Source organism: Vanacampus margaritifer, chromosome 5, assembly GCF_051991255.1.
Source record: "Vanacampus margaritifer isolate UIUO_Vmar chromosome 5, RoL_Vmar_1.0, whole genome shotgun sequence".
Classification (NCBI taxonomy): Eukaryota; Metazoa; Chordata; class Actinopteri; order Syngnathiformes; family Syngnathidae; genus Vanacampus; species Vanacampus margaritifer.
Window position 1 is genome coordinate 16,361,183 of NC_135436.1, and position 16,318 is coordinate 16,377,500.

Consider the following 16,318-nt stretch of genomic DNA (forward strand, 5'->3'; position numbering starts at 1 on the left):
CCCCGAGGTGAAGACAAACATCATCACATCTGCTCACCTCTTTCAGGAATGTTCTTTGCGTCTCATCATCGAAGCGAATCAGCTCTTTCATAACCATCACCTCTCCTGTCTCCCTGTGAGTCACCTGGAGTCAAGAGCAACATGATTTAATCCTCAGCATGGGCCAAGCCATCAGTTCTCGATACTGCTCGTGCTTATTGGGGTTGCAACTGTTCACACTCAAGTCTGCTGCTCAGATTCGAACCTAGGACACTCTCAATTAATGAAGCAAACATGCTAACCACTACCAACGATGCTTCCCAATATTTTGCCCTATCACAATGCTGCCACCTTCTGGATTTTGCCGGTATGATTGTAAAACGCACCACAAAGATAGAAGTGCTCCATTTAAATGTAATAGCATCAAATGTACCTTGATGGCCTGCCCGAAGCAGCCCTTCCCAAGCACTTCACCGTGGATGAGGTCAGAGGGGCGAAAGATGCGGTGTGTCCGGTTCGATACGACTCGAAGTGACTCGGAGCGATTGATGTCTTTCCTTGGAGAGATTGGGGACGCAGCTTTGCTGGAGCCGGGCGACTTATCGATGCTATAGCTCCGCCTGGAAAAGTTCATTAAACATTTTTTTTTAGCATGGACATTTGCCATTTTTTAGGAAGGCTGGTAAAGTACATTAGGCACAAATAATGAGAGCTAACACAAAAGCGGTATTGAAAGTTCTTGAAAAAATGTGAGTGTCAAACAATGTGAAAATTGATACCTTCAAGAGGAAACGTAGTCTTATTATTATTATTATTATTTTTTATTATATATTTTTATTTTTATTATTTTAATTAAAGAAATTGAGTCCAAAAATGAAGTTAATAACATCTTACGTGACGAGGCGTGATTTCAGGTTGCTCATGTCAGGGATGGGGGATTGTGTGATAGGCAGGATGGGCAAAATGGGGCTGGGCCCCGCAGACAGTGGGGGGGACAGCAGGCCATCCACCTGCTCTGCAATCTCTGAAGTGCTCCCCTCTTGCACCCGACTGTGAGGGTCGTGTTCGATGGTGAGCTGGAGCAGCCGACTCGTCTCCTGAATGAGCAGGTCGATCTGAGGAAAATCACGCTGAAAGGTCAGTCCAACATTGCAACAGAATTGGAGATAGGCGACAAAATTGTAATGCAATATGATCAAAGTGATTCCTTGTTGTCTGCCTCTCTGCTGACTTGATCATTTGTAGTTTTTGTAGTGAGCTCAAGGTATTGCTCCCAATAAATCTAAGTCGATGACATTGTTTTTTTTTTTAACCAATGATGAAATTCCAAGTACTATTAGAGGCACATCAAATGCAAAAAAAATGAGCTGCGTTCAACTCACAAAATTGTGCAACAAATGCGGCAGACGAACAACTATGAATCCTTAAGTGGCGTACAAGTTAATAAATAGTTTTGTGGGCTGTGTGGTGAATACCTCATCCAGAGGAACGTTGTGAATGGGCGTCCCATTGATTTCTAGGATCCTGTCTCCCACGTGGATGGAATTTTTGACATCTGGACTGATGCAGTCAGCATCCACCCTTTGGAGAGGACAAATAGTATTTGGGCTAAAACTTAGCTTCTAATACTTCTTCTGAGCCATTTTCAGCAGTAAAAATGTAATATTTTGTCCAGAATTAATTTGATAACTTCATTATTTTTCATGTACAAATAAAGGGTAAGCCAACCTAATTATTATTATTTATTTTGACAATAATCACTAGTCTTAATATGGTATTCTGGTAAATATTGTGTTATGCGTTAAGCAGCAAAATCCAGCTGTTTTTATCCATCTCAGGGGGCGGACATTTTGCCACTTGCTGTCGACTGTATATGACATTAATGTTGCTCAGGTCTCAGGTAATAACCAATCACAGCGCAGCTTCAGAAAACAGGTGAGCTGTGATTGGTCGTTGCCGGAATCCTGAGTAACATTGATGTCATCTTCAGTCAACAGCAAGTGGAAAAATGGCTGCCCTCTGAAATGGATAAAAATGGCTGGATTTTGCTTCATAGCTCATATTCCACAAATGTAATATTAATCTAGTGACTAGTGAGATTACATATAACATATTGTTGTGAAGAAATGTTTAAGTTTGACTTCCACTTTGATACCTTCAAAAACACATTTTTCCACTTGTTGACGACTGAAGATGACATCACATGTGCTGAGGAAACTGAGCCATGATTGGTCATTGCCTATTTCATCAGCACATGTGATGTCATCTTCAGTCAACAGCAAGTGAAAAAAATAGTTTTTAAAGGTATTAATTGTTCATGAAAAATAATGACTATCACATTAATTATAGATAAAATAATATATTTTTATTGCTGAAAATGGCTCAATGAGTCAAAAGCATCTATTTAAAAACATAGCCTTGTAGACTCACTGAGACACCCTGACGGTGCGTCCGAGTTCAGGACTGCAGTCTTCATTCGGGCTGAGCGGCTGGTCGATCGCCACGGAGAAGCCCCTCCCCCGGCGACCATTGTTGCCCTCAGCGGAGGCGGGGATGGACACCAGCGTGACCGTGTGAGGGATCCGCGAGCATGGCGAGTCCGGCAGGGACACGGGGGTGACGATGGTCTCGTAGTAACAGTGACCACTGGTGGGAGGGCGGAGGAACATTGTAAGATAGAGAATTCTTAATCATGATTGACTCAGTTACTAAAAACATCAGGGAGTTTCATTTGGAATGTACAGAACACCACACCTTTTTGTTCACTTCCTCTTCTGAACACTGGTTGATTCTGTGACTTGTGTTGAGTGTGTGTAGGCCAATGTGTTTTATTTTATTTTATTTTTTTGACCAAACCTAGCTAACCAACCAAACAGTAAGCACAATTTGACACACATACTGAAATTATTTACTATTAAAAATTTGGTCAAACTGCAAGTCCAATTAACTGCCACATTCAAACAGTGTCCAGATGACTCATGCAGATTGGTTTTGTGTTTCCAAACACCACTAAGCACCAAAAGCTCTTAAAAAGAAGTTTGGCCGGCATCTTGAATGGATTTCAAGATATCATGTGGCTTCAGAAAACCTTTGGAACTCGTCCTGATTTGAGCGCGATTAAAAAGAGTGCGCTCAAGCTGTAATTTTACAGCTCATGAAAAATTCAATTTCATTCCTCTTTGGTCTACTGCTTGTTTTTGGTGCACTTCAAAAGGCTCACAGACTTTTTCATTTTTTTTTTTTAGTTTGTAATAGCAGTAGCTAAAATAAATTCTGGGGTACTTTAGGAAGGCAGCCACTAACCACACCATGAGCTGCATTGTAAAAAAAGATTCAACCAGAATGACCACTCGTACAATTAAATGAGATGTCTGCAACTAACAATAGTTTTAATAATGTATTCAACTGGACTTTTTTTCCCATTTAATCAATAAATTGGATAATAAACACGTTTCAAAAGCCAGTGCTCACCAGTAGAGTTTGGATCGCTCCACCAGAGCGTATGTGTCGCCATCACCGATGAATGTCCGGCAATTCAGACAGGTGAAGCACTCTGGGTGATACTTTTGCTCCCCTGCGACCTGTGATAAGAGATAACAAAATTCAACATTAGGCGGGTCGAGCAGTGTCCTGCGCAAAGGAAGCAACACAAGGCTTGAGACTGGTGCGAGAAGTAGGGCAAGGTCTGGTAGATTAGATTTGCTGCTGCCAGATCTCCTCTTGAGCTTAGGGCGGTTGTGCAAAAAGCAAGAGAATTGAGTTAGGGCCAAAAACAGAGGAGGCAATGAGGACATTAATCAGTCTGCTCCCTCTGCAGATTTCATTTGTTCATACAAATAAGTTAACTCACTATCACATGCATAGGCAGGGTAAGACTCACATTTGATGCTGTTTTATGTCCCAGGTGTAACATTACGCATTGAATCTATGCTTGGGAAATTGCTTAACTCATTCAAACACAGTTAACACATTTTTTAATACTTTGTCCTTCACTCCCAAAAACGTATTTACAAGGTTTTTTATTTTTTTTTACGCAAGAGCATACAGAAGTCTTTGATGCAGCTTCTGACATAAAGAGGTGGCTTAAAGCAATGGCAGTTATTAGAAAAACAGCCAGCAGGTGGCAGCAGAGTATAAGAAACCAGCCATGTTGCAACAAGCTCTTTTTTCACAAGGAATGTGAATATTCATGAAACTTAGCTACATTCTAATGATAATTGCTACAAAACAGAAACAGATGCAGATAAAACTTTTTTTTTCCTGATGAAAGAAGATACTCTAATCTTTCTTTTGGTAGGTTCCATGTATTTGTAGCAATAGAACACAATATTCTGTGGGCCTTGCAAAATCTGTCAAAATCCAGTAAAATAGTTGGGAGCGAAGGGGGTTGCTTTAGTGAAAATGGCTGCAAGTGAATGAGTTGAGTTAACACCACATATCTCCGGGGGGCCATATGTGGTTTGCTGTCTGTTTTTAAGCAGGCATATACTAAAATTTTAATTTCCTACTAATTTGTTTTGTATACTGTTACAGTTTTGTTGAATATGCAAAGATGCAAAATAAACATTGACACATAAATTTGTAATATTTCTTTTCATAAAACTGTAGTCAATAAAGATTTTCCTCTGCTTTCTGCTCTGCGTCAAGGTCCAAATTGGGAACATATCACATGCCAGATGCCCTAGTATTAACTGCTTAAATTTTCTTTATTTTTTTAAAGAACAGCTTCCGACTGATAACTCCTGTTTTGGTTCGGAATTACAAACAATTAGTTACTGTTTTGGTTCTGAATGCAAAGATGGGATTCCACTGTTCTCAGTGCAGGGGCAGATATTTTATGGCGGGTTACATGGTTTCGACCATCCCAAAATCTTGTAAAATCCTAAACTACTTGCCTTAAGCCGTTCAGGTAGCATACCTGCGTAATACATAAACAATATGCATTTGCTTCATTAGCTGATTTTGGTGTGCTTGATTAATTAAAGATTAAAGTTAAAAAAAATAATAATAATCAAGGTGGCTCAGCTGCATCTTTCAATTTTTCTCCATGTGGCCTCGCAGGAAAAAGTTTTGGACACCCCTGACATATCCATATCAACCCATTTAAATGTAGTCATTTTGATGAAAAGATTGCAACTGCCATGATTAAACATGAGGTTCCTTGAAGTGTCAAATACAATTATAATTATATACATATATGAGGTGTGTTGAAATTTGACCAGTGTATTCTCTTAAAGGTTAGGGAATTTCTAGGTTGATTAGGATAATTAACAAAAGACTAAGTGATTATTTTTCATGTTGTAAATGTATTATTTTGTGTTCATTTAATACTACAGATCTTTTTCCCAAATAAATACCTTTAAACTACAATTATTTGAATGATTCAACCACGTAAAGGTACCAAGTTGTGCACTGCATTTTTTGCTTCAAGACGTGATTCAAGACACGATCAAATCATGATTATTATGATGTTCATCCCTACGAGCAGTAAGAGCATACAAAATAGGCAGAGAAAAGACAGCTTAAAAAGACAGCCCTACTAAAAATAATCCTCTTAACAGCTAATAAGCACCACTAACGAGTGACTTTGAAACAGTCAAACTAAAACCAAATGAAATGGAGAAACCCGAGACAAAGAAGCGGAAGCATGGGCAGCATCAGTGCAAGTAGAATCAATTAAATCAATGTCCACAGCCACATGCCTCCTGCCCCACCCTCCTGGGAGGGCAGCACTGACAACAGAAACACACGCACACACACACACACAGACGGAAGTCACATTAAAATTAAAAAGAAAAAAATACCTAAATTGGATTGAAGCAAAGAAAATGGGCATTTTATTATCCACATAGGAGCCATAAACGGTTACATTTTTTTATACTGGTTGGGCATTTATCAAATGCAAACACCATCTCACACAATTAGATATTATGAAGGAAAGACATATAATTCAACAGGAAATTCATTTTTGTACGACCGGTAGAGTAGAAATAATTTATTACCGGATAACTAATCAAATGAGGAGTTCAGGAAATGAATGTAATGTCTATGTGGTGCCTCTGTTAAGACGGAAACATGACCCGTGTGTTTGTGTGTGTATGTGTTTGCACCGCCAAATGGGAAACAGGAAGAAGATAGGGCAGCTGGACAGCGATGAAAAGGGTGTGTGGCTCTGCACAATATGACACCGTGGCTGCCATTTGCTTAAACACACACAGACACACGAGCACACACACACACACACGGATACTCACTAAAACCACATATGACAGACGACAGCTGTCGCCGTCATGGTCGGGGAACATATCAACCCCAAGGTGGTAATTAAAGGAGGAAGATATTAAAGCTTGAGAGAAATACGAGGAGAATGAAGTTGTTGTAAAACGTCCAAACATAAACACGACTCCAACATTGTGACTGTTGACCAAAACGGCTCTCAGATTTGACAAACATCACATGTGTAAAGCCATCACATCACATTTTTACAAGATGAGATGTCTGAATTCAGGCTGCTGTATTCTATCAAGAGCGTATGATCTCATTGTGGTTTGGAGTGTGTGTGACTTGAGTCTTCGCATCTGACAACCATGCGGCCTTGTGGCTCAGCCTCTATCAACAACACAACAAACTGTGACCAAATAAATCCCCCGCGGGAGAAGACTCAACTGTTTGGTGGATTCAGGGGAAGGCTTGTTATTTTGCAACACAGTCGTCTATTTCATTGGCTGCAGGGCGTCAGATCACAGGACATTGTGATCTAATGTTTTGCTTCTTCCATTTCCAACATTTACAGACCCTCAAAAGGCTGCATGTCTTCAGTTGGGGGCTAGAGTAACGTTTATTATATTTCTCTTTGGCACATTTCTCATTGCTTAATATAAAATGGCTCAAATAACAAATCGGTTGACAATAATTTTAACAGAAGAACGGAAAAATCATGAGACTCATCTCCAAGTATTATAATTTATTTACATTATAGTGCGACCTCGACTTAATGAGTGTTTCGAGATACGTGCTGACGCTTGACTAATTTTTTTTAGTCTTGATTTATGAGTAAAATTTCTTATAAATAAAAGAACGAATGCCAAGCACTTGTTTGAAGTTGCTTATTGCCAATCCCAATTGAAGGTTAATGTAAAAATAAACATAAAACAAATAAGAAATACAGTACACGTTCTTCTTTCACTATACCACATAATTTTGCCTTACAAAAATGCGCCACTCAATTCAATTTTATTTATACTGTATATCACTTTAAAACAAAACAACACAAATAAATGATTATATATATATATATATATATATATATATATATATATATATAAACAAATTAAAATAATACAATTAACAATAAATAATAGATTAATGCTAACCTATAATAAAAAACTAAAGTAGGAATTGCAACAATTTGTGTGTGTGTGTGTTTTCCATCTATTTAGGCACTTTGCTTCAGGAGTGACTGAGGGTTCAGTATCTTGCTCAAGGACACAATGGCATGGTCACAAGACCTGGGGGTTGAGCCCACAACCTCTCGATTGTGAGACGAGCGCTCTAATGCTGCCCTATGATAGAAATTCTTATAAATTTATAGGTTTTTAAATAATTTAATATTTTTGGGGGGGTTACGCAGATTTTCAGTACTCGCATGGTCCAAATGGATCCTTATCCCCCGCACCAACTTTCCCATTTCCCATTTTCTTTTTTGTTTCATCATGAAATAAGTGTCGACACAGAATATACTGCCCCCTGGTGGACAATGTGTGCACACCAGAATGAGCAGCACAAACAACATTGAACTCATGATGCACCAGCTGTTATATTTTTTTGCATTCTTTGGAATTAAGTTATTGCTTTGTTTTTAAAAAGTGTAATACTTTACTATTTTCGTATTTATTTTTATCTGCTGGTGGTTTTTTTTGGGGGGGGGGTATCTTTTTAATATCTTACTTAGCTCGTGCACACAAATACATTTCATCACGTCCTTACAATAATGGCCCAATCACATTTTCACTTTCTGTTTTTGCCTCAAACTTCTCATCAGGATGCTAGCCACCTCTGCTAAAATCGGCTACATCCTTAGTTAAACATTCAATTTTACCCCTTAAATGAAATGAATAATAAATATAATATAATCAATATTTGTTTTTGTTTTTTCGAGTTTTCCGACAAAAACTGAAAAAAACAATACGTGAGCCATTATCTTAGGAATGTGACAATCTCTTTGGAAAGACTAGCAAACAGATGAAGTTGGCTTAACGTGCCTTAAAGTTTGTTTGTTTTTTGTTAATGATTCACATGCGTGACCTTTACTTGTCTGTGGAATGTGCACGGACACTTTTAAACTCGTGTGTGTAATTTATGTCCAACTGGAAATGTGAAAAACATGTGGGTTCTACTATGTCAAGAGACGCTTGACATCTTCACACTATTAGTCACCAATGCTGACAGTGAGCTTTCTGCTGAGGTCAAACATTTGATGTTGAGAAAACCCTGTAAATATATTACAAAAGGTTATAACGGGAAATGTACAAATTACGTTTTTATATAATAATACTGTGTATGAGCTGCATTGCAAGAGTGTAAGCACACATCATGAGTTCCATTAGCACCGGTCTGGCTAAGTATGGAAGACAATGACCTCATATTAATAGTGTACACAATGTTTCTCAATGTCTTCTGGCTTTGCTTAAATTCATTGTTAACAAACTTCATCACAACACCAAAGCAAAAGTCTGAATGAAAAACAAACTTCATCACAACACCAAAGCAAAAGTCTGAATGAAAAACGACACATTTGTGGGCGCACAGCTTCAACAATGTCGCAATTTTTGCTTTGACAACAAAGCCAACACAAGACATTTAAATTGGTCACAGATACTCCCTCACAAGAAGAGTTCAAGCTTAGTCGAGTTTGATAAACGTGTCTAAACCATTTCCTGCATTAAAACCCAAAAGGTGACCAAGATCAGAAGTGATGTTGGACTTTGCCGTTACCCAAGACATTATTTAGGAAAATACAATTAGTTTGTATATTAATTATTGTAATATGTAATTTGGGAGCCACAGAGAAGACAGTAGGCTACATTGATGCTCAGAATGGAAACCCCCTTCTACAATAGAGCAACACAGCAGGACATACAGGCCCGGCTTTAAAGACCCCGGTAATGCATTTAGCCAATTCCGACTAGAGATCACACCCACTGTGGTAGCAAAGAATTATGGCTTAGAAAGGCAGAGACACCGGTTAGACATGACAACTTAAGAATGCTCGTACAATCAGGGCATCCATTCTCTCTAAAAATAGTTCCTATGTGCCATGGCTCATCAGTTTTACACGAAGAAAAAGCCTCGAGCGCCTCAGAAAAGAGGAAAGCTCTGGAATTACACAGCGTTAAAGTGACCCACATTGAAATGACACATATTCTGCAGCTACGCAGTATCAGCTTCAAATTGGAAAGAGATCAGATGATGGGGAAGTGCACAGAGCAGCCGGCAAACCATGCCAAGCACTTGCCATCTCCCGGCTCATGCATACTATCCATCATCCGCATCAGCATCCGTACTCCCACTCACCTTCTTGTCCCTTTTCCACAGCCTAAGACAGCAGAAGCTCCAGAAAAACAAGTCTCCCACCATGTCAGCCACCCGGAGCCGGCGTCTCTGTGCTGTTCTAGTGCATTCTAAAAGAGAACAGGCGACCACAGCGCACAAAACATTCACACGAGCAGGCAGCGGTCACAGCGACAGAAAGCTGAAGTTGCACTGGGAGGGCGGGAGGCGAGCGAACCCACGCCTCTGCAGCTGAGCTCATCCCTCCTGAACGGCCTCCTACACCAAACCCCCCTCCTCGCCTACTTTAGCTATGACTTCATCACTTCCTGTTTGGCCCCGCCCCCTATTGCACACGCGCCGGCCGGCATTTTCACCCTCCTATCCCCCCCCCCCCCCCGCTCCCCCCCCCCGCACGCTCTTGTGTCATCGGCAAATGCCTATTCTTACTTTCAAATCTCCCACTTCGGCACATTTTGACCACAACAGAATGACTCACATGTTGTAATGTAAAACAAAAAACATGTGACATTTATTCTGGAAAACTAAACATTATAATTAATACTATCTCGTCTTATTATACGTCATGCCAACCAAATCATGAGATTGAAGCTGTTAACTTTTTGGTTGAATATTTTTTTTCTACTGTACAATAATACTGTTTAGATTGAAATATTATTCTGGTCAGCGTCATTGATGAAAGCTGCCATAATAAAATTACCAATTGAGTAATCAGGTCTTGAAGCAATTGTCAGGATTATTTTTAACGACAACATATCAGCTATGGGAAGCTACATTCACAAAATCCTTCACTATGAACTATTGAGATAAACTGATAGAGTTAGTTACCATTAATTCATATTAAGTTGATCGCAATTTACTCAATGGTCAATAAAGCAAATAGTCAAATACCCCATGCTTATTCATAGTTGTGCTTGTGAACATTATACAATGCCACGGGGCCTTCTTTAAAATGATCTGTCACTGTTTTTTGGGGGAAATTTTATGTATCAAAATTTAGTAGCATCGGTACTTAATATCAGTGACTACAAAACAGTTGGAATTCTCATATTGGTATTGGTCTGAAATAAAGTGGTATCATCCCTAGTTCTTAAGACAAAAAAAAACATTAAGTGACTTGTCACTTGACAACAAATTCTGATTTTTCACGTTAAAATATTTGTACATGGATTAATGCAATACAAGTTATTTCACAACTTTAGCCTAAGGGTTAGCATTGACTGACACTGTAAGTAGTATCTTATCCATCCATTTATTACCGCTTATCTGAGGTCGGGTCGCGGGGGCAGCAGCTTTATGAGGGAAACCCAGACTTCCCTGTCCCCAGCCACTTCAACCAGCTCCTCCAGCGGGATCCCAAGGCGTTCCCAGGCCAGCCGAGAGACTTAGTCTCTCCAGTGTGTCCTGGGTCGTGCCCAAGACCTCCCGCCGGTGGGACATGCCCGGAAAACCTCTCCATGGAGGCGTCCAGGAGGCATCCGAACCAGATGCCCGAGCCACCTCAACCGGCTCCTCTCAAAGTGGAGGAGCAGCGTCTCTACTCCGAGTCCCTCCCGGGTGACCGAGCTTCTCACCCTGCGGAGGACACTCATTTCGGCAGCTTGGATTACGGGATCTTGTTCTTTCGGTCACGACCCACAGCTCGTGACCATAGGTGAGGGTAGGAACGTAGATCGACCGGTAAATCCAGAGCTTCGCCTTTCGACTGAGCTCTTTCTTCACCACAACGGACCGATACAAAGTCTGCATCACTGCAGACGCTGCACCGATCCGCCTGTCGATCTCCCACTCCATCCTACCCTCACACGTGAACAAGACCCCAAGATACTTGAACTCCTCCACTTGGGGCAGGATCTCATCCCCAACCCGGAGAGGGCACACCACCCTTTCCCGACTGAGAACCATGGTCTTAGATTTGGAGGTGCTGATCTTCATCCCAACCGCTTCACACTCGGCTGCAAACCGCTCCAGCGAGAGTTGGAGATCACCGCTTGATGATGCCAACAGCACCACATCATCTGCAAAAAGCAGAGGTGCAATGTTGAGGCCACCAAATCGGACCACCTCAACGTCTCGGCTGCGCCTAGAAATTCTGTCCATAAACGTTATGAACAGAATCGGTGACTTACTGCCGGCAATGCGGACCAAACTCTAACACCGGTCGTACAGGGACCAAACAGCCCGTATCAGGGGGCTCGGTACCCCGTACTCCCGAAATACCCCCCTACAGGACTACCCGAGAGACACGGTTGAACGCCTTCTCCAAATCCACAAAACACATGTAGACTAGTTGGGCGAACTCCCATGCACCCTCGAGGACCTTGCCGAGGCTGTAGAGCTGGTTCGCTGTTCCACGGCCGGGACGAAAACCACACTGCTCCTCCTGAATCCGAGATTCGACTTCCCAACGGGTATCTTATTATCTTAGTAATATCTTCAGTCATTAATAAGTTACATACAAATACAACAATCTATATTTTGAATTAATAGTGCTCTGAATGCAGTTTTTCTGAAGGCAGTTTTTGATACAGCTCTTGTATTTGTAGAAAAGTACATATTACAGTAAAGAAGAAGCAGGAGAAAAGGAAGTCTCAAAAACAAAAACAAAACAAAAAACGGGCCCAAAGGACTTCACCAACAAAGAAGCAAACAGAAAGTCACAGTGTTGCTGGACAGTCCCCATGCTGTCATCAGGCATGTGATACACAACGTGTGAAATCCGTTAATCTTATTATCACTGTCCTTCCTCTCTCGTCCAATCTCTACAGCAATGCTGTGTCACTCCTACGCCAGATCAGCGTCTCACTCGTCCTTGTCGTCTCAGTGGGCTGACCCCGCCCCCTTGTTACAGGCATGGGCTCAAGGCCATCACAGTGGTGAGGTATTAATAGGCGGCCAGACACATTGCACGTCGCTTCTGCAGAGACACGTGGTTGCTGAGAATTCATGAATAAGTTCCTGTCGATGCTCTGAGAATGGCTGCTCCACAGATAGGATTTCTATAGTGTATTATTCAAATAGCTTTAATATAGCATCCCCAGAAAAAAAAATTAAATAATAAAATAAAATAAAAAAAATTAAAAATTAAAAGTATACCCAAATAATTCTTTAGTTGTCTGCCAAAAAGAAAAATGTGTTAATAAATGCAGCGGAAATTTGACCACACCCCCACTGAAAAAAACAAACATAGTATCTATCATGTACAAGTGCTTCCTGTCCAAATTAAACATGTCTGTTGTGTCTATGGGGCGCTCATGTTATTCCACACTCTGGGCCCTGTATGCCTCGCAAGTAGAAGTTATCAGGTAACAGAAGAACCGACTTGCTATTTATTGGCTCTGTAGTATATGAGGAGGGGTGAGCAGTGGCTCATTTGCATGAGAAAGGGCCAGCCCCGAAAAACGGGCGAGAGTGTAAAGTGTTCCAGAATTATTCATCCTTGGGATATTTTGAGATATGCTAATTGTTATAAATTTGCGGAAAAATTAACTGTGACTACAGATGGGCGTGGCTTGTTATTTCTGCCAGAACAGGGTCATTGAAAATATAAATATAATATAAATAATATACTGTAATTATTAATATAGATATTTTAAATAAACCTTATCAAAGCTCAAGTTAGTTAATAAGACAAGAATGTCATTTCAGGAGTGAAACCAAGCAGCCAAAATAGGGGATTTTAGTTTTCTGACGATCATCACAAATCCTTAAGAAAAGGGGAACTGCTCTATTGCTATTCGTTCAAGTGGTTTTATAACATTTGCTATACAGCGACTGACATACAGGGCATTTTTGCCGAGATGAGTCCAAAAAGTAAAAGTTGTCTTTTATTCAGCGCTCCCATCTAATGCTAATAAAAATGTTGTGAGCAATGTACTGCAGTATCATTTTGTGTCAAAAGTGTGCAATGCAAGTACAACCTACAAACTCATCACTCACATAAATGGCGGTTTTATCCAGAAGGACAAGAATGAGGTGCTGGTCTGGCATGGCATATTGACCACTGCGTTCATCACATAACCACATTTTGTCAGTGCCTATGCCTTAACGATGAAAAGCAGATCCTGCATGTCATACATCATCACAAACACAGTCTCTGAAACACCCACAGAGTTACCAAGTGGTAACATTTCACATCTGGGACTTTCCATTGGTTAAGTTTAAGGTCAGTGTTTTCAAACACGCGCACACTCTGTGTTGGTGAACCCCCCACAATCAGCAAGGTTAAATTTAATGTACAAAACACGAAAGCAGAACAGGCTTCTGCTGTTTTGTCTACCAAATATTAAGACGGCTTATACTTGATTTATGAACATATTGTGACTATTAAAGAAATACAGGGTATAATATTTGCTACAGGAAACACAGTCAAATTTAAATGCAAAGCTTCCCAAACTCATGCTGGTTAGTTGTCCAATAGATTTAAATCTTTTACTTTGGGGTGTCATTATGGAAACACATAGAAATGTAAAAAATCTTTTATCTCATTTCATTCATGCCATTTACACAATTGTGTATTTCTTCCCAGTGTCCTTGAATGGTGGAGCAGTAACACAAATTCATTTCAGAGCAAAACAGAAAACAACAAGCACTGCATGTGATTTGGATTTTCATTGACTGAAAAATCTTGTGACTTTAGATTTCCCACTCCACTCTTGGAGGGGGATTTCTTGAGATGAGAAACAAGGTAAAAGAAAGATCCCCAAGAAAGTACCAAAGTACTTGCGACAGCCCTAAAAATGACAAATAACTAAACAAAAGTGGCTAAGATGGAAGTACGAACTTGACTATTATGTACAGTGCCATAAAGTATTTGCCCTCTTCTATTTTTTATTTTTTTTTACAAGGCTTCTCCACATTAACTCATTCACTGCCATTGACGGCTATAAACGTCAAAAAATAATTTGAACTATTTCTATTAGTTTAACTTTTTTTCCACTTTTGTTAACACGAGTATGAAAACCTCGATTTTTTTATTGTTCATTTAGAACAGATCTAAAAATTTTCATTAATCGTGAGTTAACTAGTAAAGTCATGCGATTAATTATGATTACAAATTTTAATAGCCTGACACCCCGAATTTTTAATAATCTTTTTTTTTTTATTCACTGCCATTGACGGTTATAAACATCAAAAATTCATTTGAACTATTTCTATTAGTTCAACATTTTTTTCCCACTTTTGTTAACAAGAGTATGAAAACCTCGATTTTTTTATTGTACATTTAGAACAGATATAAAATTTGGGATTAATCTTGAGTTAACTAGTTGTCATGTGATTAATCACAATTTAAAAAATTAATCGCCTGATGCCCCTAACTAAAAAAAAGAAAAGATTAAAAATTAGGGACGCCAGACAATTAATTTTTTTAATTGTAATTAATCGCCTGACTTCAATAGTGATTAATCACAAATTTTATATCTGTTCTAAATGTACAATATTTAAAAAAAAAAAAATGTTTTCATACTCTTAACAAAAGTGGAATTTTTTTGAAACTAATAGAAATAGTGCAAATTAATTTTTGACGTCTATAGCCGTCAATGGCAGTGAATGATTTAATAAATCCAATCATCATTTCAAATTTTATGTTTACTTACTTATTTGTCTGATGTCTGTCTGATTTGCTTGATAACCTTAAATTCTTAAAAGTGGGAAAACCCTGAAAAAATGGGGGTCAAATACTTTTATGGCGCTGAATATTCACATCCATATTCTGCAAGGGTGGATATAATTCATCACCATAAATCATCGAGGTACAAATCCAATACCATTGCTCAGCATTATTTTTTGCACAGATTTGTCTACTCAAAGAAAAACAATAAGAGCAGAGTGAGGGTGGGACAGGATATACGGTAATTCAATTACAAGAGTGAAAGTCTCAGTTCAGCACATACATCCTCAGGAAAGGTCATAAACTACTTGAGTGGTGTCCGACAAGTGAGTTACTGCTCTCTGCAGGCGCCAACAAAAAAAGCCAACACGTTTTCGCAAGTACAATACAATAGGGGTTGAGGCCAAATATTCATATTGTAATGTTTGTAAGCACTGTATGGTAAGTAGGGATGATTAACTCTGGTAAAAACTAACAACAACCAATTGATTGTTATTGCTTGGCTATTATTTTTGATAGGAGAAGCTCACGCTGAATGGAATGAACTCCTGCTTCAGATGCTGTTGTATTGAGCAGAAAAGTTTCCATTGCATGGTTGTAGGCCACAGCAATGACATTTGGTCTGGGCACTATTTATTTATTTTTTAAAGACCAAAACAGCACATCTGTTGCTTTTAGCCAAGCAGTAAATATTTTCTTTCTTACATACGTATATTGTGTTTATACAAGTGTCCTATTGGCAAGCCAACATCCGCTCTGCCATCTTATTTGCAGGAAGACTAAAGCCTGATTTAAAAAAAATTTCCATTAGCCTATGAATCAGGTTGCTTTCATTATTAGATAAGAAATGCAAGGCTGTGATGTCAATGCAAGCTTTGTGGAAACTTGTTATCTTGTTAAAAGTTGAGTGGAACAAAAACAGAATTAAGGAATGCAACTACTTGCCCTTCATTTTAGTCATTATTTTCAAAGACGTCTATTGGAAATATAGCTGAACTAGTACTTTTTTTGTGTGATAAAATACACAATTTTTATTTCTCATTTAAGTTACATTAAAATGCAAAATATTGGCCACTAACACTACAGTAGAGATAGACCGATCTGTTTTTTTTTGTAGGGCCGGTACAGATGCCGATTATTAGTAGTCAAGGAGGCAGA

The 16,318-nt window shown here is 39.4% G+C and overlaps 1 protein-coding gene across 5 annotated transcripts in view; it reads right to left on the minus strand.

The window, feature by feature from the left end:
• Positions 1 to 16,318, minus strand: part of limk1a (LIM domain kinase 1a) — a 43,665-nt gene that overhangs the window by 7,788 nt on the left and 19,559 nt on the right. For 4 of the 5 annotated variants that reach the window (XM_077566417.1, XM_077566418.1, XM_077566421.1 and 1 more), the window contains 6 exons: positions 3,451 to 3,560; positions 2,410 to 2,625; positions 1,455 to 1,560; positions 874 to 1,094; positions 413 to 599; positions 38 to 124 (listed from right to left, as the gene is read on the minus strand). In XM_077566417.1, coding sequence (XP_077422543.1) covers positions 38 to 124; positions 413 to 599; positions 874 to 1,094; positions 1,455 to 1,560; positions 2,410 to 2,625; positions 3,451 to 3,560 — 927 coding nt within the window. Of the gene's footprint in view, positions 1 to 37; positions 125 to 412; positions 600 to 873; positions 1,095 to 1,454; positions 1,561 to 2,409; positions 2,626 to 3,450; positions 3,561 to 9,552; positions 9,806 to 16,318 lie in introns of those variants that run through there. The other variant, XM_077566420.1, reaches the window with a different exon arrangement.